At 37.6% G+C, this 25,666-nt stretch overlaps 1 protein-coding gene across 5 annotated transcripts in view; it reads right to left on the bottom strand.

Moving 5' to 3' along the window:
* The window catches only part of LOC104357209 (ephrin type-A receptor 6), a 508,448-nt gene that overhangs the window by 15,700 nt on the left and 467,082 nt on the right, over positions 1-25,666 (bottom strand). For all 5 annotated transcript variants that reach the window (XM_042788830.1, XM_042788826.1, XM_042788827.1 and 2 more), the window contains one exon: positions 1,531-1,680. In XM_042788830.1, coding sequence (XP_042644764.1) covers positions 1,531-1,680 — 150 coding nt within the window. The remainder of the gene's footprint in view (positions 1-1,530; positions 1,681-25,666) is intronic.

The raw sequence follows: 25,666 nt of genomic DNA on the forward strand, positions 1-25,666 counted from the left end.
TAGCTCTGATAGCGCCAAAATAATGTCTCCACTGAAGAGAAAAGATCTATCTCAGCTCAGTGGTTGCTTGTTCTCTTCAGATGGGCAACCAGCTACCACTGCCTGGTCCATCAACAGAAGCATAGCTCAAAACCAGGCACAGCATGTATCATCCCGAGCCAGGTGTTAATTAAGAAGCACAGCAGGGGGCTGGGCTGCTGGCAGGTAGATGTGTGGAGTGGGGGTGGTGGCTGTAGGCGTTGTCAGGGGAGAATGATCTACAGCAGGGTTGTTCTAATTCCGAAGGGTAAGCTCACAAGACAAATGCTGGAGAGAAGTAGGATTATAGAATTGATGAGGCTGTACAGTACAAATCCAAAGGAAATAAGGCTTTATTAGTTCTTCTAGTGTTTTCTGTTTTAGGTGGTTTTGGTTGTTCTTTTCTTTTTTTTTCTTTTTTTTTTTTTTTTTTTTTTGTCTTCCTGAAGCACTCTGAAATTATGTTTTTTTTTTTAATGAAAATCTCTCTCAAATCCTTATCCCCAAATGACTGATCAGACTTAAAAGCAACCAGACTTGAACAGCTGAATAACTTAGCTACAATATAAAAACAGCCATCTGGGAAAAGTCTCGTCAACTATTCAGAAGCAATACAGAGGTATTCTAGGCACATATATGAGAGAGGTTAAGATGAGTTGGTTGAAATTCTGCATTTTGACATAGAGATTGATGGCTGGTGTGAAGACCGAGTATACCAGTTTGAGCTGTCATGGGGATCCATCAAACAAGAGAATTAGTGAAAATTTAAATTGTGGTGGAGAGAAAAGCATTTCCTCTTTCCCATGCTTCAGTTTCTAGAACAAGCTTTCAGTTTTAGTAGGAGCATATGTGTTTTGTTTTTTTTTTTTTTTTTTAACTGGGAAGGCTTATTTGTCCACTTTTGTAAAAAAGCCAGAGGAAAACATAACTGTCATGAGGGAGGACTACTGTCCTGCACTGTGGTTAAGCCTATGCATATTTTTAAAGTTAAACAGAATGCATTTGATTCTTAGAAAGGAGAATTGGCAAATACATTTCTCATGGCATCTTAACTCTTTTAGAATTTAACCATGTATGCCCATTGAAGGGCACTGTCAGACTGTACTGGAGATAATGGGTCAACATTATCATCAGACTTCCAGTATTCCCTTAGGTTTTGATTTATATCTTAACTGAGAACTGCATCAACTTGCATATCTGATGCAGATTCCCAGGGATTTGGATGAAAGCCACATATATACCCAAGCATTCGAACCTGGCAAGGTGGCTATGACTCTTTTAAATATATCTTTAGTCCATAGGAGGAATCTAGCCAAGGTTTTGGCTATAGAGGGCCAAGTCTTAAGGTTGCATAAACTAACTGGCCCATTGAAGTTGATAGAGTTATGTCGATTTAAATAGGTTGAGGTTCCAGCCTAGAAAGTGAATGAGAAAGCAAAGCAGGGCAGGGAGTGACAAATATTTTGAAGGAACATTTCAACAACTTGCTGATTAGTGCTATGCAGTACTTACATCCTGGTTGGACATCTCCCAGTATGGTCTCTCACCATACGACATCACCTCCCACATTACAATCCCATAGCTCCATGCATCGCTTGCTGAAGAGAACTTCCGGTAAGCTATAGCTTCAGGAGCAGTCCACCTTATGGGGATTTTTCCACCCTGGAAAATATGTTGAAAACTTGTCAATATAACCAGAATAAAGTATAGCACATGTTTAAAAGAAAAGAAAAGAAAAGAATATCCTGGATGCTGAGGTTCTACATTCTGTCTTCTGTCAATTGGCCTTGTCAATTTGCTGCAAAAGGGAAGGAAGAAATATACCTTTTTTAGAGTTTGATAAATATTTGGTTTAATTTGTAGTCTAATTGACCAAAACCAGCACTTTATGAAAACAAAACTCAGTTCAAAGACCACAAAGCATTTTAGATGATTCATGTTTGTTCAGTCACATAATTAGTCAGAACATGCCTTTTGATTGAAAGCACCCCAGTCTTGAAATTCCTAGTACATTGACATTTAAACTCTTTTTCCTTAAATGAAACAGACACATCTATTGCAAAATGGAACACCAAAAGCACTTAATAAAATTGCATAAGCAGAAAGGAAACTATAGGCTTTCCATTATTCTTTACTGTTGATAATCTCTTTTAATTTCTGTTGTGCTCTTTAAATATCCAGGTAAACAGCAAACTGAGTGTGTTTCTCATAGGCATTTCCTTAGGATGTTGAATGGTTTAATTCTGCAGCTTTCAACCTAAAATCCAAATGCTGCCAGAAAAAAAATGTGTAAGAATTCAATCAACAAATCTGACTTACTCATTACAAGACCACAGGATGCAAAACTTTTCTCTGACATCAATAGTTTAAAGTATTGAATCTCTTCTATTCTTCCATAAATAGTTTATGTCTGAAAACTACTTTTCCATTTCAGAACAAAGTATTTCTTCTCCAGATACATTTCTCTTTTCAAAAGTATACGTTTATTATCATTCTCCATTTAACTCTAAAGAAGTAGAGAGAGCAGTATGCTTAAGGTGCCACTAGATGGTAGAAGGATGCAGTCAGTAGAGCCGAGCTCACTTAGCAGTAGTTGCTTTCAACAAGCACTGACAGATTGTGCTCAGCATCATAATTGTATTTCTGACAGACACAAAAGAAGAAATGAACTAGAGCATCCATTTGGCAACTGAAGAGAAGCCACAGTTAAAAACAAGTATGTAAATTTTTGTTAATTTACTTTGAATATATAAAAAATTGTCTGCAAGTTGTTGAGGCCTGACTTCAACTAACTGAGATGGTGCTTGTTCTACCAAAAAAGCATTCAAAAGCAGATCTCTGTGTCTGTGGTGATGTGCCAGTAAGCTAACTTCTCATCACAGTCTCACCTGCTGAAGAAAAATGTATGGTTAACATTTATGTTGCATGACAGTCGCCAAGATGTCCTTGGTATGATGTTACATTTTTTGCAGCTGCTTTTTTAAAGCCTTTGCTTGCTCAGTTGTGGTTGAAGTCAGTGGCAAAACACTTACTGATTTTAGCAGTAGTAAGGTAAAGGTAATACTTTATTTTGTATTTTTGCCCAAGCACCTCCTCTACCTCCTTTTCTTAATCCAATAACTTGGTGGTCAGATCATTCCTCTGGCATGTCAGAGATGAAAAGGACTTTACACCCCATGTGCTACCATCTCTGAGCCTCCCTTCGCCAGCACGGCAGGGTGTGATGATCTTGGTCCCTTCCTGGTACAGCTGTTACACTTGGGAAGCAATTACAAATGCTTTTGGGTATGAGAATGAAGAAATAGGGTGACAAAGGAGATTTGTGATAAGACATTCCCCAAGGAAAGACCAGCCTAACTTCTTGTCTCTTCCCGAGGAAACAGTTAAACCATCTAAACAAATTGGATGAGAGCACTTGGTGTTTGATCTCATGGTCTGGTTGCAATGACGTTTTGGTGGGATATGTGAGTCCAAGCTTCGTGTGGCAGTGGAATATTTAGATATTCAGTACTCCAAATGTACACTGGGCTGTCCAACCAAAAAAGGATATGCCCTCTGAGAAACTGATAGTTTTAGGGTCTAACTGCAGAGTATAGTTCAAAATATCTCCTCACACCACAGAGTTACGGGCTTTATCCTTTTTACTGGATCATGTTTAGTCTTTTGTTTTTAAACATTTTATTGCCAAATTTATGTATTCCCATCCTTGGATTCCTGGCTTCTGCAGATTTTTGGAGACAATCAATAGTTTTCTGGCCTAAGTCACAGGGTCATGGTAGGCATTTAACTCCTCCTTTGGACTTGGACATATGCAGTTTAAAAAAGGCAAACAACAGTCGTGCTGATCCATATCACAAGAGACACTGCCCTGCCAACCCTAAGCACCCTTCCTCAGCAGCAGCCGATCAGTCCCGGCTGACAAATGAACTAGAAGGTGAGACATTTGTTCCAACAAAAGAGTTCACTCTCTGAACCTTGTCTTACCAAGCAATCCCCCTTAATGCCTTTTGCTTTATGTCCACTTGAGATACGTACTGGAGTGCCAGACCAGCATTCAAGGGAGGATGCAAAAGAAAAATTCCATATTTTATTTCCTTATCACAGATTTCAGGAGATGGCAGGAAAAAAAGTCTACCAGTTTAGATGGTTGTTACTGTAGGGCTTTGTTTATCAAGGCAAACTGATGAATCAACAAATTTACTAAGAGATTATATTTCTAATTTAGAGGGTTTTATTAATAATTTATTATTTTTAAATTTTTAATGAAAAGTCTTATGTTAATAATTAAATATCTACTTTTAGGGAGAACACAAACCTATACATGCAAATAAAAGGCATTTGGATATTTATAGCTTTTACTTTTAATGTTTGTAACATAATATGGATTACATAATAGGAAAATTATTTTTAAAAGTGTTTTCTTTTCATAAATCTGATTATGTATTCCCAAATTATACTCAAAAAAGAGGTCACATATTGAGCAGCATTTGCAGCTAGATTTGTGACCGTTGGGTAGATATAAATGAGTTTTAAAGAATCTGATTAGACTCTACAACTAGTTTCATGATACAGCTTTACTGACTGATCCCTTTTGGCCTGAAACAGTAGTGGCTCATTGAGTGTGAAAATGAGAATGAAGAACACAGTCTTAACAAAATTCAAGGCAGTTCATGTTCAAGGGCATAAGATGTGTTCAGTGTTGTAATGTAAAATAAAATTATTTTCTGCTTGCTCTAATGACAAAGTGAAGCAAAACCGCTACAACTTTTACAATGGATTCATCCTATGTATGAAGATGTTCTATTCATAAAAATGTAAATTTCAATACTTAATTATGTTTGCAGAATATATTTTTATGTAAAAAAGTTGGTTTATTTATTTTAAAGCCATTCAGAAGGCAGAGATTGCAATATGACTACCTGAAGAGATGTGTATGACTGAACAGCAGTAATAGCTGCTCATGCATAATAAAATAACACATAAAGTTTAGAATAGCTGAAAATATATTTCCTCTTTCTGATTAGAGTAATAAACAGTGTTACTGATATTGGACATGTCTTTTTATATTTTGATCTAACTGGGGAAATAATAAATGCAATACTTAATATTTATACAATGCTTCACCTTCAAATTAAGATAATTTATAAATCATGTACATTTTGCTACTGTAGTAATGAAATCTGTCACAGCTCCCAGTATGAGAAAGCCCTTATGCAAGCCCATTTTGCTTTTAGGTTATTCTCTCTTGGGGGCTGGGGGAAAGGGGCAGAAGGGATGTTAGGACCAAACTGTACTTCTGACTCATCTCATGCATTTATTAATAACATCAGTGATAAGCTAATTTTATTTTCACATAGTAAAAGAACCCTAACACTGCTATGCAAATAATTAGAATTCAGCCTTTTTTTTTTTTTTTCTGTATGCTGCCAGCTGAATAGTGTCCATCACCTGATTTTTTCTTGACTGTAATTTAATAAGCAATTTTACTATGCAGAGTCAAAAGAGTCCCCTTGCAACTGAACATTCGGCTCCCACTCCTTACCTTGGAGAACTGTTTAGAGATCAGCCCTTGAAATGAAATTTACCCCCTCGTCCACCCCGACCCACACTCGCTTTCCCTACAGAGTTGGCAACAGCACAGTTTGCCACACATTTAAAGACAGAATTGGAACAACACGTTGCAGAACACCTCATTCTTTCCCTCAAGCTATGCATAAGAGAGAGCCTTCCCCAAATGCCATCTCTTCTTTGAGCTTAGAACAAAAAACAGTGCTTATGATCTGTTATGTGAAAAGACTCTGGCAAGGCAACTGAATCTGACTTTATATATTGTCCAATGGACCACAAAGTTTATTCCTTACTCTGCGTTTTTGCCAGCTCCCATTCATTTTTTTTTCTTTTAAATTTTACATGTTAGACATATTTCTTAAACACAAGAGGCATTAGCAGTTTCTTTAATTAAATATTTAAACATTAAAACTGCATCAGAACAATGTAACTGGCAGCTACGGCCCATTACTCTACCAAGATGAAGGTTGGGATGTATCAGCAACCTCAGAATGCTTGATGTGCAAAATGACAGAGGGTACAGAAGCAAAGAAGGAAGCCTGTTAGATGCCCAGAACTTTTGGCATGCCCTTCCAGCTAATTAAAGAGGAGTGATACCACTGAGAATCTTAGACATAAAACTGAAGGTAAGATGTATGAGCTCCTACTGGATGTGCAAAGACAGTGAAACACCTGAGCAACCACAAGCAAACACAGTGCATCAGACTCACGATGTCCCAGAACTAGCAGTGATGTGAAACAATGCCTGTTTTTGTTGAAAAGCCTGTTCTGTATTTTCCTTGAATGACAGACACTGCAGAGGGACTGTCACAGAGCTGGCTGCAGTTTTACTGAATGCTGAGGTGAAAACCCATTAGTTCTGGGTGCACAGACATCTAGAACTGTCTATTTCGAGGATAAAAGGTACTGAACTATGTGCACCATTAGTCTAATCTGGCACAGTAATTCCTATGCATCTGTCAGTTACTGTTCCTTTATGTGCTATGTTACTGAATCGTGCAATAATTTTTCATGACACAAGTGTTGTATCTGTCTTTTTCTCCATCCCAAATGACAGAAATGGAAAAAAAAAGAACTTCTGAGTGGAGAGACAAAAGTAATGAGAGATTAGTTTTAAATATTGGACATAATTAATCATTCTGTGCAAGCCTTGTGCCACTTCACTGGAGCGATGCCTTTATTTGAGCATATGAATCAAATTTTTCATGTACAAAGTTACAAATAGTCAGAATTTAGCATCCTCAAATCATAATTTAGAACTATTCAGTATTATCAACAGTCTTCCCTAGTGTCTATTGGAGTACTGGAGAAACTACATGGCAAGATAACAAAACTGCTCTGAAAAGGCATTTCAGAATTTGCTCTCATTATGCCAAATTCCAGTCAGTTCTACCAGTCTTTCATTTCCCTCAGAACTGAAATGAACAAAACCCACTGATTTTCAGAAAGACTGGATTTGCTTTTAATCTCTGAGAAAATATTCATTTTCTTTCATATATCCTGATTAACAATCCTAAAGTTAAATATGTGGAACTTGATTTTTTTCCCCCTAAGTTAGCTATCCAATTTTTCACAACAAGCTATTTTTGATTTTGAGAATATGTCAATTTTGGAGAATATTAACTCCTACAGTACACATTTATTTGTGTCTTCAAAAAGGGGGAAAGCTGTTAATAGATGGAAAGAATCAGTGCTTAAGATACGGCAGAACTAAAACAGCCAAGATGACACATCTGTCTACAGATCATCAGAAATACTTCATGTTAACTAGCATTAACATTAGTGGTATTGCAGGATGCTTCTCCGAAATACTCTATCCAACCTCTCATTTTGTCTTCCCAAAGGTCATTAGTAAGATGAATTGAGTAGTGGTATACATACACACAAAACCTCCAGAAAGACAGATATATCATACCCTATCATCTTTTAGTTCAAAAAATAAAGAATTACAGTATTAAGTTACTTTGCTAAAAAATGAAGAATTATTAAATCAGGAATGCTTTCTAAAACAGCTAGGAATCTCAGGAGTAGTACCTTTGAAACAAAACACTTCAACATGCAGTCCCTTGCCTGTTCTTAGGCACTGATCTCACTTGGGTTGAAAGATGATAAGTCTGATAAAAATGCATAGCTTTGACCCTCAAAATCCACATAAGTGAAATGGTAGTGAATATTTCTGACCACTTACATCTGTCCTGCATTCATGTTTAGTTGACAGTGCAATCTAAAGAACTTTATACAATGACAAAGGTACAGCAAACTACCAAATACAAGTGGTTGATACCATTGTGTAACTAACTGGACTACAGACATCTTCTCTTCTTAGCCACGATGCCTTTATCTACGAGGTGCTCACTGAAAGACCCAAGGTTTTTACCCATTAATTTTAAGAACATATATTTGTTTAGTTTTCAAATTAACAAAGTAGTTAATTCCAGAGATCGAGCAAAAGGGGTCTGTGGTTGAAGATGGGCAGAGACTTTGCTCTTCCAGAGCCAAAAGCTCAGTGTGCTTTTTTCAGAAAAGGAAGGGGAGAGAAAGTAAAGAGGAAGAAAGGAAAGACAGAAAAGAGATTAAAAAAAGATTCAGCTTTCAGAAGTTAACTGCCTTCTACATCAGCACAGACAGCTAGAGCTGTTGGAGAGTGGCCAGAGCAGGGCTGCTCCCTAAGAGTAGGGGAGCTGGAGCAGCCACCGTGCAGGCTGGGCGATGCCCTCGTGGCCAGGGTGCACCCCACGGTGCCTGGGGGGTGAGCAGGGCAGGGTGGGGATGGCAGTGGGTGTTACTGACTGTCCTGTGAGTAGCAGGTGAAGGCAGGGCAGCAAGCCAAGGTGAATCCAGCAAATCGAAACAAATCCAACAGGGCTGGGGCTGGCCAGCCTCAATGTCACCGGAGCAGGGATTGATGGCCCAAGGCTGAGCTAAAATAGGGTCCCGGGCCTGTGGGCAGGGGTGAGGGGAAGTCCCCGTGGAGGCCAGGCAGGCCAGTAAGGACTGGTGGTGTCCTCAGAGCCCTGGTAAGAACTAGACAATTGTACAAAGACAGATAAACACAAGTATTTTGCAAAACCTCTTTCAGACTGGTCTTCTGAAAGGCAGTGGTGAGACTGGTTGGCCAAAGGAGTCTCAGAACGTTTTAGAGATTGGGATTTTGTATTTCCCTGGGATTAAGGATGCACCAGTGAATTTTACAGTATTGGGTGCTTGGCCCTCAATAACAGAGAAACTCTTTCCTTTTCTGAAATTAAATATCAGAACCATGCATCTCTACCAAATCCAGTTTAGAAACTACAGCGCTACTTGACAGTAATGATAGGAAAAAATGTCATTTTTCTTGAAACTAATATTTCTGGCAAAGATCTATCTCTTTTCAAGAGCATCAATTTCAAGCTATCTGCCAGCTGTGTCAGCACAGTTCACATTACAGCCGTAACCAATTTCTTGAAAGTTATTCCTACAGATCTCTTCAATCTGCACATCCAGAGCCTATCCGCTTTGCTTATGCAGTAGTCCTACTGAAGCCAATGGAAAATGTGAAAAGGATTTGTTCCAAGATGCTTATTTGAAGGATGCCTTACATTGCAGAACTCTGTTACAAAGGTATTTGCTACAAGGTCCATTCTTACAGCAGAACTGAGTTACTGAATACAAATATTTATCTAAAACCAAGTAATTTAAATTGAAAAAAAAAAAAAAGAGATGTTACTAGGCACTATGCTTTCTTAAAAGCATCAATGAAGACTTGTCTCTGAGATGATGCCCCTGACTTGCCCAGGACTTCATGAAGTGTTTAGTATTGGAGCAAAAGTAAACTGTTACTATGTGCTGCTTGAACACTTCATGTTATTAGCTATCATTAACAACTTCACAGTCAGTGACTTCCACATGCATATCTAGTTGACATGCACAACAAACAGTTCCCATGTTTCAGTAATCAAGTGGCCTCTTTCTGGCCACAACGCCCAGATCATTCCGACTCTACTGCTTTGGCCCTGAATCCCTGTCATAATTCCTTCCACACCACACAATTTGAAGTGGGCAATAAAAACTCAGAAGCATATGGAAACTTGAAAATTGAGGACAAAGTGCAATGGATTTAAATGCAAAATTAACACCATATAGGCTACAGTACTGTCTCCAGTGTACATTTTCATATTCCATTCTTTGGGATGCTGTTCTAGAGAGAATGTAGGAACCTAGATACTGAATTCATATACAGCCTGCTCTGGTGTACACTAGATTTTATTTATCTAAGGCTTCTTCAAAACTTAATTCTAGAAACAAATTGGAAACATCACAAAAATAGGGCTTTTCTTTTCAGAGTGTCACACACATATACAAGTGATGATGATCAGAATTACTGTGAGGCTGAGCTACTCAGCAAGTATCGTTACTTTAGCTTTCATCCCAGCTCATCAGGAAGTGCAGGAGAATTAATATCTTAGTAACTGATGAATTAAATGTTCCGGTCACATTTTTGTGAGGTCAATTCTCAGTTTATCCTGAAGGCGTTTGCCAGTTATTTAAGTTTCAGTAAATTAATGGACAAGTAGCTGGTCAAAAGATAGAAAACAAATGATCAGAAAGGAAAGGTCAGGTTTTAGAGTGGCATTCCCCAGGGATCAATGCTCATGTCCTTCTGGCAGTGTATGTAGAATCTACAATACAGGCTGGACAGCAAACAGGTAAAATTGTGCTGGCAATCCAAAGATATTCATGGTAATAAAGATGATGATTGACCACAAAAATTTGCCAAAGATTCTTATGATACTGAGTTGGTAAGTGATAAAATGTCACAAAATTCAGTGTCATAATGATGCACACAAAATAAAATGCTCCTAACTTCACATAAGAAATAACAGGACTCTGTACTAAGCTATCACTGCTCAAGACAGGTCTTGTGGTTATAACAGATAGATGGCTATATAACAGTATCAACTCCATGCTCAGAAGCAGACTAAAGGGAAAGTATGAAATGAAATTGCAGAAATGATCAGGAAAAGAAAAAAGCATGGCACTGTCGAAACCTAGGATATTCCTGCATAATGCTTACTGACTGCAGTCTTGATCCCCCATTCCAGAGGATGCGTTGAAACTAACAGACCTATAGAAAAAGACACGATAGGTGTTCAAAGGTATGGAATAAAAGAAACTAAAAAAGTTCTATGCAACCCTGAATACAATGGAGCTGATAATAGGTGGAGAGTATAGAACCAGGGTGCATCAAATATAAGTGGCAAGTAGCAGATTAAAAACATCAACAAAAAAGGTTGGGTTTTTTTGGTGTTTGTTTTTGTTTTTGTTTTGTTTTGGGTTTTTTTCCTATGGGATGTCATGGACTCTAAAAATACAAACATCTCCAAAAAGTAACTAGATATACTTACAGAAGAAATATTTGTGAAAGATATAATATATAAAGACCTACTTCTGAGTTAAAGAAGTCTTTGAGCCACAGACCGCTAAAAGATCAATAACCAAAACTGAGGATGCATCACTGCATATGCACTCTCTTATTATAGTCCTCCTTGGAATTTGCTACTTGCTTGCATTTTGGAGACATTTTCTGCTTCTGATGTCACAAGCATGGCAGCTGTCTGAGTTTGATCATTATTCTCTTCTTATGATCTCAATTCACTTGCAGGTGAAATATAAACACATGGTATAATAGTGTAACTGGAAAAAAGTGGATGATGAATGTGTTATGAACATTTTGGAAGAAAGACAGTTAAATAAAATTAAAAAGTTAAAAATGGCACCTGAATTGAGGTGCTCTTTGATGTGAAACAGTATAATTGTAGATGGCTATCTGAAGAATCAGAAAACATTGGGTTTTGATTGATTCTATGACTACTGTCTTTGTACAGGACCCCGACGTATATAGATATCCTTTATGACTAAACCCTTTGACAAAAGGAAATAAATAGTTCTCCTGTTTGTAAGTTTTAGCAACAGAAAAAGGACTGAGTAGTAAGGAGATAAGCTGGCAGACTGTTATCTGTAAAAATACTGCCCTGAGATAGTGGGGGCTGGCTACTGGGTGAGTGTGTGGAGGTCTGATGTTTGATCCATGGAGGGATGATACTATCTTGTGAAGATTTTGGTGTCATGTCTTTCATCAGTAATAAATAATTTCACTTAGGAAATAAAAGGGAATACAAGTATTCCCAGATTGTTGGGAAGCACACAAATTTCATGTCTCTAAGTGAGCCCACATACTGCATAAAAGTATTGTTTATATATTGTAGGGGAGATGGAAGAATAGATGCTGATGAAAGTGAAGCAGCAGAGTTCAGGGCCATGGGTCAAGAAGTATGACAGAGGCCAGGGTCCTCTCAGATTCTGGGCACCATCCCCTGCCTTCCCATCTGGGGACAGGGAGGGATGAAGGCGAGGAACAGCTTGCTGAGGCCGGGGTGGGCAGCGAGGCTCAGCAGAGAAGGGGACGGTAACAGCCGTTTCTCCTGCACCAGGCTGAAACGCTGCCAGTGCCGCCCTGCTGGCTTTCCCAAGGAATGAAACGCAGGAGCCCCAGCTGCACTGTTGGCATGTCTGTCTGTCAGCCAGCCCCCAGGCTAGGAGCTTTGAACTGCTTGCAATTTCAAGAAGTGTGGATGACCAGAAGGTAGAGGCAGGGAAGACTTCAAAGGCTAGATCAAATCACCTGAACACGGTGTCTGCTGCCCCTTTAGGCACTGTCACTCCCTCGCTAGCTGTCATTTGAGGAGAATGTAGGTCTCCCACTGTCTCATGTCTGCTAGTCCTCTGCTGAGGTCTCAAGCTCCCCATGATACCTCAGAGGGCACTGAACCTCCACATATAGGCAGCTGATCCCTTCCCAATCTTCCACCTATTTAATGAAAAACAGCAAAGGAGAGAGGATCAAATATTTCTCCTGACAGAGAGGCAGAAGAGCTCTGTATGCAGACCTGCTTCTGGACCAACCAGCACCTAGAAGGCAGTGGCTCGGTGGCCGATCAGGCCGCGCAATGCCAGGCACAACATGCTGCCACTTGCCCAGCTGGCAAACATTTGGGCTACTGTGGAGATAGATATAGGGATATAGAAGGGGCTGATGAGTAATTCAGTATTGTCTGAGCCCACAGGGACTTGGGAGGGATCTGAGCTTCACATGGGAAGTGAAACTGGTGGAGCATAGCAAGAAGCTGGGGGTACTGTGAAGGTGCCATGAAGAGACACTAAGAAAATCAGAAATTATGCTACTGAGGCTGCAGAAGACAGCCTGAAAACTAGGGTAACTGTAGCATGAAAATGCAGTTGGTGTATATAATGGAGCCTTAGGACCTAGGACTTGGTTAATTTGGTTCTTGGGAAATAAATATTTCCTACCCTCTGACCAAGGAAGGTATCCCATTACAGCAGAAATTACAACACAGCATTATCATACTGTAACTGCACAAACATGGATGAAGCATATCACCAAAAAATTACAGAGATGAACACGAGAGTAGTTTTCAGTCCAAGTTAGGGACTGCTTCACAACAAAGTTTCTCTGATATTTGTTTGGTTTAGTGACATACTGGTATTGTCCGTACATCACTGCAGCATGCAAAGTGTTGAATAATAGGATAACCATCTGTTTGATGATGCACAGTTTGGCACAGAAATGTGGTCGAGCCTTCCCGCAGATATCCATGTTCAAGTAATTCTCTGTCAACTGTCTGAATAAAGGGCACTGAACGTCAAGGTAGTTTCTGTTTCACTATCATCATCAGCTTACTGGGACAAAGCATTGTCTGATGCTTATGATGGCAGCTCCAATCATACTAATGTCAATGCCAACGTAATATATAGTGTTTATACTAGTGTAATGTTGGTTTACAGAGAATAAGAATGTGCTTCTAACCTTTACAATAGTGACATTTCTTAGTATTGCACTTCCTAGACTTGTGTAATTCTTTTCTATATTTTGATATGTTTTAATTTAGGCTGTTCATGTATTGTGGCACTGGGATACATTTTGTCCTGTAAGTCAGTTGAATCTACTCCTTGTATTCCCCATATTGCATAATGTTTTGAGTAAAACCCTATTAGATTACCTTTTTCTGATGATGCATCATACTAAATCATCATCTGACTGATGATAATATAATGGGAATAACATATTAACATAATTTATCATTCCCATACCTTGCTCAGGGGATATTTTACTTTATCGTATAATATATTAGTTGTCACTTAGATGATATATTGCAGTAAGACATCATCAGAAGGAAACATTTTGATGAAGTAGTACTTATCAGCAGAGACTATTATCTAGGGATAAACAGCCCTTAGGGGTACTTCGTTTAACAGAATAGTGTAATACAAAGGTAAGAAGATACATGGCATAATGAGAGATGTGATTATTCTCTGACATCAGACTTGCCACCGGTGCTAGACCAGCTGTGGTTTATCTTGGAATAGTAATTTATATAAATTGCTATACACTCTCAAAGCAGTGGTGACTTCTGCATTACCTTCATGAATTCTCCAAAAAGCTTCATCAAAGTAGTCAAAACTTGTTTTGGCCTTTTAGAATGTCTCTACAGATAAAAAAAAAAATCCAGTGCATTTCACAAAAAAAAAATTATCTGGTTCAGAATAATGAAAAATAATGAAAAATAGGTGTTCTGTTTTTTTTTTTTGTTTTGTTTTGTTTTTGCTTTTTTTTTTTTTTTAATTTAGAAACATTAATTTAGTAGAGGTAGATTGGCAATTGACAAATCTTTTTAACCACAAATTCACTGAGAGACAGCCATTTAAATAATTGTTAGCATTCAGGCTTCATGCAAATCAAATTTATGCATCTCGCTAAGTTATGGCAAAGCTAGCTAAACTCCTGCCTTCAGGCACAGGTGCATGGCAGTCGTGTTTACATGGCCCGCTTGCATAATATACAGATGCCACTTCCACAGGAAGTCCCTTTGTATGCTATAACAAAGCATATGCATAGATTTTTTTATTTTTTTTTACCCAGTCATCTCAGTTACATTTATGTACTGAAAAATGAATATATATATATATTCATATATAGGAAATGGATTTTCAAAGCTCTTCTGGTGGACAGGGAAGCAATATGCATTCCAACAGGCAGCTCTAGCACAGCTGTGCCTGCAGCAACTAAAGGTAAACTCTTTCAGATAATAGCACTGAAGAAGAGAGAGTAAATCAAAAGCATTCAGCACAACTTAATGACATTTTAGGAAAAAGCATTTTTCTCCTTGTCTATAGATAGGTGACAATGTACTCTTTTGCTTCCCTTGATCTCTGGATTATGACTTTGTATAATTAAGGAAATTAAAGCTAACTGGTTTTGATATCAATGAAGTATGAAATCATGGAATATTAATGCATGGGTTTGATTCCTTATTTTTAAGATCTTCTGTGTAATGTGCTGAAGTTCAAGCCTATCTTCAGAACCAGAAATTCTATCACTTCAAGAGCCAGGATGCTAATTGTAACACCACCTATTTTTACACTCACAATGAAGTGGGGTAATGTTTTATAGCACATGCATTCCTCCATTTCTTGTTTCGGTGTAGACTGGAAAACTTCTGGAGCTGACTGGTGATGAATCTCAGTAATTCCCAACAACCCACAGGGTCCCTTTAGTTCCAGTGAAAGAACTGAAGAACCCGAATCTTGCAAAGGATGGGTATCGTACTTACACCTGGTAAAAACAGTGGTATCTAGATGAAAATCTTGTCAGGTAAACTCAGTGTCCAGTGATTTAACACCACCAAAAACAACACTGAAAAGCAGCCACCATCCCTTATCAGCAATTTCCAGAACACTACTTGATTTATTCCAGGTATGAGAGCTCACTGATTACAACCTCAAGAATGTGCTCTGGGAATTGATCTAGATGATCCATCTATCCTTCTTAACAAATTTCCACATCTTTTGGTATACTCTCTGAAACTTTCCTCATGACTAGGGCATCAATATCTCTACAGCATGTATTCTTATGACTAATGAAAGGTAAATTAGGCTGCACTTTTGGTATAACTCAGCCTAACTTAAAAAACCCAAAGCAACACCCTCCATCCCAAGTCACACAATCACCTACAACATAAAAGTCAATTAAAAGGAAAAAATCAGACACACAGATTCACTATTTTCTTCCTCGGGTAAGATGTAACATTCTGAAGGGAAGCCCTTCACTGCTCTTTCTGGCTATTCTTTCTGTGCTGCACTCCACAGGATACTTACCCACCAACGTGGTCATTCTTTTGGTTGTCACTAATGTCAAGTCCATGTACTTGAGTTTGTCACTGGGCCCTCACATTTTAGTGCCTCAATTAAATGTTTTTCTCTTCACACCCATGCCTCTGTTTTGCTATGATGTGCTACAAGTGATCTTTAATTAGGGAACTTTTTCTGTTTCTAAAATACAAGTGGGTGCTAAAGATCTTTGGCTTTTAAATGTGTCTACTAGTGCTTCTGCTGATTTATCTTGGCCGAAAAAATGTACGTCTCCAGTCTTAATCTGTCTGGGGTCACAGGATTCAATCCAACATCTTTATCTCTTGTCCTATGGTTTTAGTCATTATTCTTATTGACAGCATCTCACTCATTTCTTTTATTTTCTCTTTCTCTGTTTACAGAGGAGATGCAATTGCAGCTGGCTTTCTAGCCATCCCCACATGAATAAATGTTCCCTTGCTTTCCCAAACTCTTTTTCTGAAGCTTGTGTTTTCCACTCCAGGTTCCCTTTGGGATGCTGGAGTGATCATGATCTCATTTATATAAATGAAGTTGTTGATGGCGTGCTCTTGGTCTTTCTAGCCCTCCCCATTTCATTCACAGTTTGGAACTCAAATAAACAACCAAAAAAACAAGAATAGGGGAAAAAAATGAGTCTTCTACTTCTCACAGCTATATAGAACTAACCGAAGCAGCGAACTGATAAGCTTTTTAATGTGTGTTGCTTTTTGCAATATACACAAACAGTGTGTCATGGACTATAGCCATGATATTTTGTTGCACATTTGGTCTTTTTAAAGAGATTCAAAATGTAATTTAAGATTTTCAGCAATGAGATATGAGCAATTGCTGCTGCATTAAAAATGTCTATGAAAAATAAGCATGAGAATATTTAAACAATTTTGTTTATTTTAGCATTTGAGGGTTAAAAAGTTCAGGGCTGAAACTGCCATTAGATTCACAGTAATCACAGCAAATGTACCATACAAAAATCCTGAGTCAAAAACAAGCTTGGTTTTGTATTCTTCCCCAACTGTCTTCACAATTATACAAAAGACTATAAAGCCTTTGTTTGAGCTACGCTGACCAATAATGATTTTTCCAAGCACCATAACCAAATTTGGAAAGTTGTTTTTCACACTTCATATTTTATAAGTATTTCCCAAACCAGGAGGTGATTTTGCTGAAATTCGTTAAACATTAAAATGGCTCAATAACACTGCTTAGCCATTTTTCTATTCAGAGTGCTTTACAGCTCATAACTAACTATTCTCATGGCAACCCTCTGAAGAAGCTACCGTCTCCATTTAACAGTAGGAAAAACAGAGACAGAGGTTGAAAAATGTCAAATATGCTGAATACCTGCAACTCCCAGTGGCAATAACTGGATTTCTCGATGCTCACTGTTACTGAAAACAGGCTATAAGTGATTTGTGATGGGTAAAACTGCAAGGTAAAAACCCAAGAATCTCTGAGATAAAGCTCCGGCTTATACAGTTGTTGGTTTCCTGGGCTGTGCCTTCAACTCACAGTGGAGAAAGCTTTACGATGGATTTTGTACTTATAAAATAGAAGAACAAATTAATGGTCAACTGCTAAGAATATTTGTATGGACACCTTTCTCCTTTGCAGCCTGTTCACTTCAGTAAAAAAAAAAAAAGAAAGAAAACATAAATGTTTTAAAGAATGAAATAATTATAGACAAAGCAGAACCAGTTCTATTTTGGTACAGAAAAATCAAAGTTATTTTCACAGTATGCAGCTCACCAGGGAAGGATGAAATATGCAAGGCAAGGAAAGGTATTATCTTTATAATTCCACCTTTATAATACTTACCAGTCCTAGCATTATATTCCACATACAATTAAGAAATGTTGCTAAAGTTATTAAGCAACAGTAACATATATAAATCTCTTGACTGTTAAATAATAAATTATATTCACTATAATAAATCAAACCTTTTCCTCAGCACAAGTGTGGTGCGTATTCCAAAGTACCGTGGTGTTGATCTCTTATATCTGATCTTTGTAAACATTACAAAACTGGCAGAAAGATATTTAACCTCTAAGAACACACAATCTGTTCCATTTTCTTTTTTCAGTTTAGCTCAAAAGATCAGAAAGCAAGCTAATAATAACTTCTCTCTTTTGTTATTCAACCTGCATGCTAACTTCTATAATGAAAATTCAGATTCATATTTTAGTCTTGGATTCATGGCTTTTTATTTTTTATTAAATTTTGTTCCTCTTATTAATTTAATTAAATACACATCACCACTACTAAGCTGTCGAAACAAAATGTTGGCTTTAATGTGTTGCTCTGGGACTTGTCATCAAGCCAAATTCACAGATGTTCCAATGAACACACGGCATTTGGTCCATTTCTAGGATAAACATAATATTTTACTTTATCTACAGTGTCACAATCCTGTATAAGTAAGCAGTAACATCAGTTAAGTCCTCTCACCTACTCTGTCTATAGCTCTATACTTTTGATAAGCTGATGCAAAGCAGGAAGCAAAAGTGAAAAAGGCAAAATTAGGGAAAAGGGAAAAATCCTTGTGGTCTTTATGACTCATCACAAAAGATTTCATTGTTTTAAGATTCCTGTGTAGTTTTGCCTATTGTGACAAGACAAACATTTTCTGATAAACAATGAGGTAGGTAGAAGTATTTATACTTAGAAGTGGGAAAAACTGTGAAATGATATTTAATAGCTGGGTAGAAATTAGATGATCATGATGGCTCATAAGTGTGTGAATTACCCTCCCAGAATCCTCATGAGGTCTTATCAACTTCTGTTACATTACTGAAAGATATTGGCCTATATAAACTTAATAGGACAGAAAATTGGGATTTGGTATTTTGAAGCACACTGACAAAAAGAAAAGAATACATGTGCATACATGAAGAAACTGTTCATGAGCAATAAACAGCTAGCTCCATAGACATGTTAGCAACACAGCTAGTGCAAATAAAGACACCTATGGAATCTACAGGAATGCTTAACTGCTAGGAGGTACTGTTCCCATGGATTATAAAGCTAGTATTGCATGCCTACCATGTGTGCATATTAACTATGGAAAATACCATTTCCCCCACAGAAAAATCTACCAAAATACATATCTCTCTAATAATAGAATAAGATCTTGAGTGGAAAGTAGATTCCTCATAAATGCTTGTCTCAGCCTTGTCCTCCATGAAAAAATGATAACTCAAATTGCAAAAGTTCACTCTTTTTTAACAAGTACTTTTGATGGGCAGGACGATCTTATGGTACAAGTTTTCATACTGTTACAAGAACTAGGGAGGGGGCGAAAGCATCAGTATTTCAGTCCCATGATTATTCCAAGACTTAATTCTTCCCAGGGAAAGATAACTCAGAGTAAAATCACATGTGCTGACAAGTGAGATGCTGGCAGTTTGTGGAGCCCAGTCTGTGAGTCTGCTGCAATTAAATTTGTACACACAAATTGGACCATGTATTGTTGCTATTCCTCTTCATGGGACAGACCTTCTGAGCAGAACTTTTAAAGCCTGAGTTACAGTCTTCTTCTGTTTTAACATGTCTTCAGTATGTCACATCAATCTTTACTTATGATTTTATGTGTGTTTTACACTTTTTTTTTTTTTTTTTAACTGCATAGATTACCTAAAAACATCAGTTGATATATAGCGGGCTAATAAAAGTACCATTTACTATTGATAATAAGCAAGTCTGTGCAAAAAGCCCAGGACAATACAGTATACCACAAGCAGAAACCTAAAACCAAAAACCCAGGACAATGTTAAAACGCCCAGTATCATGTTGCATTTGTGGTATACAGGAAGGTGTTATTTTGTTCAGTAACAATTTCAGCCTTTAATTTCAGGTCCTTATGTTTGCATGCTTAAAACTTGAGAGCACTATAGCATTATCCATGTGGAAAGCTAAGTGAAAAAATGTGGCAACAAGATGTTTTTTTCTTGCTTTTATCTCTACACCTCATAATACACAAGAATTTAAACTCCAGTGCGGTATACACAGGATGAGAAACAGGTACCTCTTTACAGAGAAGATACAGCTTGTTTCATTGCAGTCTGCAACTCTGAGGAGATTGTGGGAATTGATCATATAATAGCTTGATTTCACAACACCTGGTCAAAAAGCAAGGCTGCACTGACAGTTTCATGGTCTTTAAATAAAGAAGCAGCAAACACAGTACTTGGCCAGCTGTTTTGTGGTGGAAAGAGCGTTCCAGTGGAGCCAGTCAAAGGAACCTTGTCTAAATGTGCTGTTGAGAAGCACGTACAGCTTGCTACCTTTGCCCTGGGGTACCACACCAGCACTGGTAGGGACACTAAATAAAAAATGGGGGGGGGGGGGGGGGGGGGGAGAGAAAAAAAAAATCGTATGCAAAAGGAGAAAAACTATACCAAGCAACAGTTCCTGCCCTCTTACAATTGGGAAACTGGTAGGGATTGTGGACTTTCCTTGGGACATAACACACACTTGGAAGGAATCTGTCTGTGGGACAAATATTCTTGTTTGTATACCTTATCTGTGGGGGAAAGTACATTTTGCCAAAACATAATATCTGCAGCAGTGAAAGTGGATTTCTAATGTGATTGGATATGTAGGGCATGGAAAAAAAATATAGCTCAGTTAATGGCAGATGGATGGAGTAGCAGACTCTGAAAAGGTGTGACACCACAGAGTCAAACAGGTGTCTGCTTGTCTTCTGAGACTTCCACTGTGACAAACCTTCCCACACGGAAAAAACATCTTGTCAAGGAAGCCAGCAAAATTATATAAGAAATTACTATCTCGAATGTAATAAAAGGTATATTAAAATGGGTAGGTACCTATAACTACCTAACCTACAATATATTTTTAATAAGGACTTGGCTCTGCCTTCAGGTATAACCTGAGAAAAAAGTGTGCTTGAATAAAGATACAGAGCATCACTGTTGTGTTCTGTGTTCTCTAAGCATTTTTCTTAGCCATTCAGTCAGAAGAAGTAATAATTAATGTTTTTAGAACATGATATAGGAAAAAGGCAACAAACTCATACGACAGATATTTTGCTTTTTTCCTTTTTTTTTTTTTTTTTTTTTTTTTTTTTTTACAGTTGTTTCTTGCATCAAAGTGAGGTGAAAGCTCTGGGAGAGGTGCTGTGTTATCTAGTTTTACTTCTGATGGAGACCCTTTGTTCAGGGTGCTACTGACTCTGCTCAGGGAGAGATGTGGTGGGAGAAGGTAAGATGTGGCAGGCAAGAGACAGCCTTGAGAAGTTCATGCTGAGCTGGAAAGACATGTACAAAGAAGCAGGCAGCCAAACCTCAGAGAGGAAAGGAAGACCTTTCTAGAGATGAAAAGGGGTTGGTACAATTCATTGACCAAACCTAACCTGCAAGCAAGATCTACACATTTTCCTGAAGTTCTGGCTGACTCAAGGTCCTGACACAAACCTTTTTTCCCTGATTACCAATAGGGACTTAAAGGTAAAGCCCTGAAAGCGGGGGGAAATTCAAAAGAACATCTGCTGATGTTAGAATACTTAGCCATGGAAGCTCAGTATCCTCTGCATGTCAGATTACACTGTAGATGATTCTGTCACCTACACATAGCAGTGCAATGCTACTATTCCATGGGGAACAGTTAATACCAAAAATATAGACAACCCCCCCTCATTATAGCTTCCTAATTAAGAAGCAGATGTTACGGTTTTATTTCTGATGGAGGCCAAATGTTCTATATGCAATTGGAAAGAAGATAACAGATATTAAAGACTCAACAAATTACTAAAGCTATGGTTCCCACTATATTTCTTCCAAGAAGAGTGTAGCAGATTTGCTAAATAATTTACGAGCATGACAGTTTCATGAACCTTTGGCAGCTCCCATTTAGAAAAGACTTTGAAAAGAAAGTCTGCATACAGTGTGCATTAATTTAATTGAATAATTTACAGTGTATTGTGGTGTGAGTTCCCTCCCCTCTCCCTTTATTTTATGAACTGAGCAAACCTCAGAAGCAATACTGAGCAATGAAACATATTCCTTTTGTCAGTCACAGCTGTGAGGTGTATCTTTCTATTTGCTCTTTTTTTCCTCCTCTTACTGTAATGTTGCTGTACCATGAAGAAATACAATTTGATCAAGAGACTAAAGGGATCCCAGAAAGTTTTACAATTTTTCTGACAAAAATCCTAGTCTAGGAAATTTATTGCTTATAACAAATAATCCATTTATATGGTATAAAGTGTGCCTTTGTGTTTTAGCTGGAAATACCCAGCATCAGCGCATCTACAACACAAAGCAACATGGTGAAGAGATGAGGTCTTGAGAAGCAAGTAGGCTAGCCCATGTGTCACACCTCAGTGCTAATGGGACAGTACTACAAAAACATGAGCAGAAATGATGTTGACTTATTCTAGTGTGAGCTACAAGAGAGGGCCAAGAGCTTTTCAGATTAGTGTATGGAATAAAGTCCCAGTTTAACAACGCAATTCAGCACCTATGTGATCCTAAAGCCAATGGAAACTGCAGCACGCTTGCTTCCATTCTTATCCAGAATAGCTTGCTAAAGGAATATTTTTTTACATTGCATAATAAACTGAAAATTCTGTAAACCAAAATTTTAAGCCTACAGTCAAGCACTCAAAAATTAATAAAAAATAGGATTAAGTGGGAAGTTACACAATACTATTAAGAAATAGTGCAATAGGCTTCCTTGATGTGCCTAGATGCTTTGAAGGATGGCCTGTTGACTTCCTCCCCATTTTACAGCTGCAAATGATTAGAAATAACTGAATAACTCAGCAAAATGTAGACCAGTATATGATAAATTCTTTTCATTTAGAATAATAAGACTGAAGCACTTGTTACACCAGACAGATACACACAGGCTCTCTCAGCTCTGGGAATATGTTTCCATTCATAATCGACATCTGCACATTTGAAAAGTAAGTATCCTGAGCAAACCATAGCCCCAGCACAGGAGCTGTTTACTTTTAAAACACGTTTGAATTACTTCTATTCTTGTAATGAACTACTAAACTTACAAGGAAAAGATTAGTCAGAGAGCTACGCCTGACAAAATTATAGCAAAAATGGGACCAAGGGAACAAAGGCCAAATTAAAATTTATACTGAGAACATTTACTTAAAGCGATACTTGAATATATTATTTGGCAACTTGAATTAATTATTCTAGTTTGTTAGAGAAAAGGCTGAAGAGATTCTCTTCGGGTTAGATACTTTTATGAAGTTAAAGATGATATTAATAATTTGCTGAAAGTTTAAATGATCAATTCAGCAAAATGTGTTTTAAATATGTACATTAAGTGTAATAGGAAAATGCAGTTGCAATGATTGCTCAATGTTTATTCATTGATACACAACCAAACCAGGATCAGACTGCTAAATATTCCATGCTTCTTTAGGAGGAAATAACTATGAACAGAGAATGTCTGCCTAATTGTTTATTAAATAGTACTGCTCTTGTAATTATGGAAGTATATCTGCACTGAAAAACCTCTCTGTGTTTAAAAATAAAATAAATTAAGCATAATGATGGCATTGATAAAGAGACTGAAATAAGAGGTCGCAAGTGTGGTGGCTAAATTGCAGGATTTGGGCATAAAATTAAAATGCTTTTAGAATTTGCTGTATCTGTTATTATGATGAATTTAAAGGGAGTCTGAGTAAAGAGAGGTAAGTATTTCTTAATTGTCACAATACTGTTACCAACTTCCTCATTTTGAAGAAATGGATCTAGTATGTTTTTCTCAGGCTACAACTGACTGTTTACCAAATACACTTCTGCATTGGCAATGAATGCTACAGTGGGAGAAATAGCCTACATACTCAAGCTAATTGTCCATGTTGAATAACAGCTTATCCATGACTAGAAGTATTTATCTCAGTGGAAACACTGAAGATTTGGGAACTATTCAGCCTGGGTAAGGATAATAAAGCTCCTAAGGAGATGTGCAACATTTATCACGAGTTTTGCTCTAAAACTTTTTTTAAAGTGAAGAGTAGGGTGACTGCATTTTTATTCAAAAGGGTTTGCATTAAAACCTCATATGTGAATCTTCAAGAGGGAATTTAAATGAAAAGCAGAGTGCCTGATGGAAAAAATGTGATAGTCCCAGTCAGAGAATCTGATATAAAACAAGATACAATAAAAAGAGAAAATAGAGGGAGCAATAATAGGTAATGCACTGAGAGTGAAGACAGAGGTAGTTAGAAATCAGAGTATAAATGAAAGCACAGTTAGTGAGACTTGTCATCCTCTCCCATAGCACGTCATCTCAAAATGTACTCCAGTTATTTTTAGAAAAACAACACAAAAATTAAGGCAGTAAGCATGGCCACATTACTAAGAAGAAAACTAGTTCTTCCATGTGGTTTCAAGTATTTATACGCCCTTCTTTATTTCCAAATATTGCACATTTCTTGGTGAGGTCGATTAAGCATGTCCATCTAATGGCATCCTTGCAAAGAAAAATTATTTTAAGCAAGCAGTGAAATTTCTGAGTTTATTAATGACTCAATTTGCCTCATCTATTACTTCATAAAACTTTATGTGCTGACCTAACCCTCACTGAATGAATTTCTGACGTTTGAAATGTGAACCAAAACCCTCACATGGAATAGGCAGTTATATGAACCTGTGAAACATTTTATAGTAGAGAACAAAAAGCCATGAGATTTCTTAAGAGAAAAGGTACATTTTTTTTTTCCCCCAACATAGAACTGTAAGCAAAAAACCTGAAAGCAAAATAAAAGCATACAGATTTTGGAATTACTTTAAATATTGTAAATATGCAGAGAGCTTTTTTTTTTAAAAAAATATTCTGACAGTGAAAATACGCTTAATGTCAGGAGACAGAAGATTCTGCCACCTTTTAAGTTGAACATGATACAGCCACAGTGGGGCAGTCAGGGACAAGACGTGATTTGCTTCTAGAACACTTCCAAAGTGCAAGGAACAGATCAAATATTTTAGATAGTAAGGGCAAAATCCCACAGTGCTTAGTCAGGCAAAACTCCTGTTGCAGCCAATGGGAGTTCTGCTTGAGTAAGTACTGAGCAAAGACTATGATGTTTGACCCAGATTTATCATTCATACAAATCTAGGTCTAACATGTTTTTAAGACAGGCAACCACTGTGCTGCAATATTCCTGCGGCATTCTGTTTAAAGGAAACCACAGTAACAGTAAGCTATGAGTCATCCCCTGCACCCCCCACGTATATAATGAAGGGAAGAACTCACAGCTGGGCAAGGAGCTGTTCTCTGGAAAATCTGCCAAAGAGCACGAATAAAAAGAATAAGTTTACCATTCCAAAGTTTTGGAAATTTGACAAATACAGAAAAGTATGCAAGTGAGATTCCCAAGGGCCTGTGTGTGACTGAAAATAATCTGGCTTTAACTCTTGTAAGCAAATAGGCAACAATGAATAATTCCTTTCTATAGTTATCCTTCTGATTTAGGGCAAACTGCAATTCCTTCATGGTCAGCAGAAATTCCTCTAGTTGATTTCACTGGGGATTAATCTAGGTGAATAACTAGGTCAGTCTTGCTCCTAAGTTAACATTTCTATTACAGAAATATGAAAGTAGATTAACATATGTGTGTACCTTGTTTCAGAAGCTTCTTTCTGTAATTACAGAATCCCATTTACAACAATTTTGATATCATGTACGGGAGAAATATTAGAATTGGTATCAAAGTGAGCAGAAAAATTCATAAGCATGTGAGACATGCATGTTTGGGCTTCCTCCTTCCAGCTGAAGTGAATATCAAAATCCTGACATCAGTAGCAGTCAGACCAGAAGATTCCCCTGAAGTGCAAGGGGAGACAGTGGAACATGCGTACTGCACGTA

This window comes from Tyto alba, unplaced genomic scaffold (genome assembly GCF_018691265.1).
Source record: "Tyto alba isolate M040663 unplaced genomic scaffold, T.alba_DEE_v4.0 Super-Scaffold_14, whole genome shotgun sequence".
Taxonomy (NCBI): domain Eukaryota; kingdom Metazoa; phylum Chordata; class Aves; order Strigiformes; family Tytonidae; genus Tyto; species Tyto alba.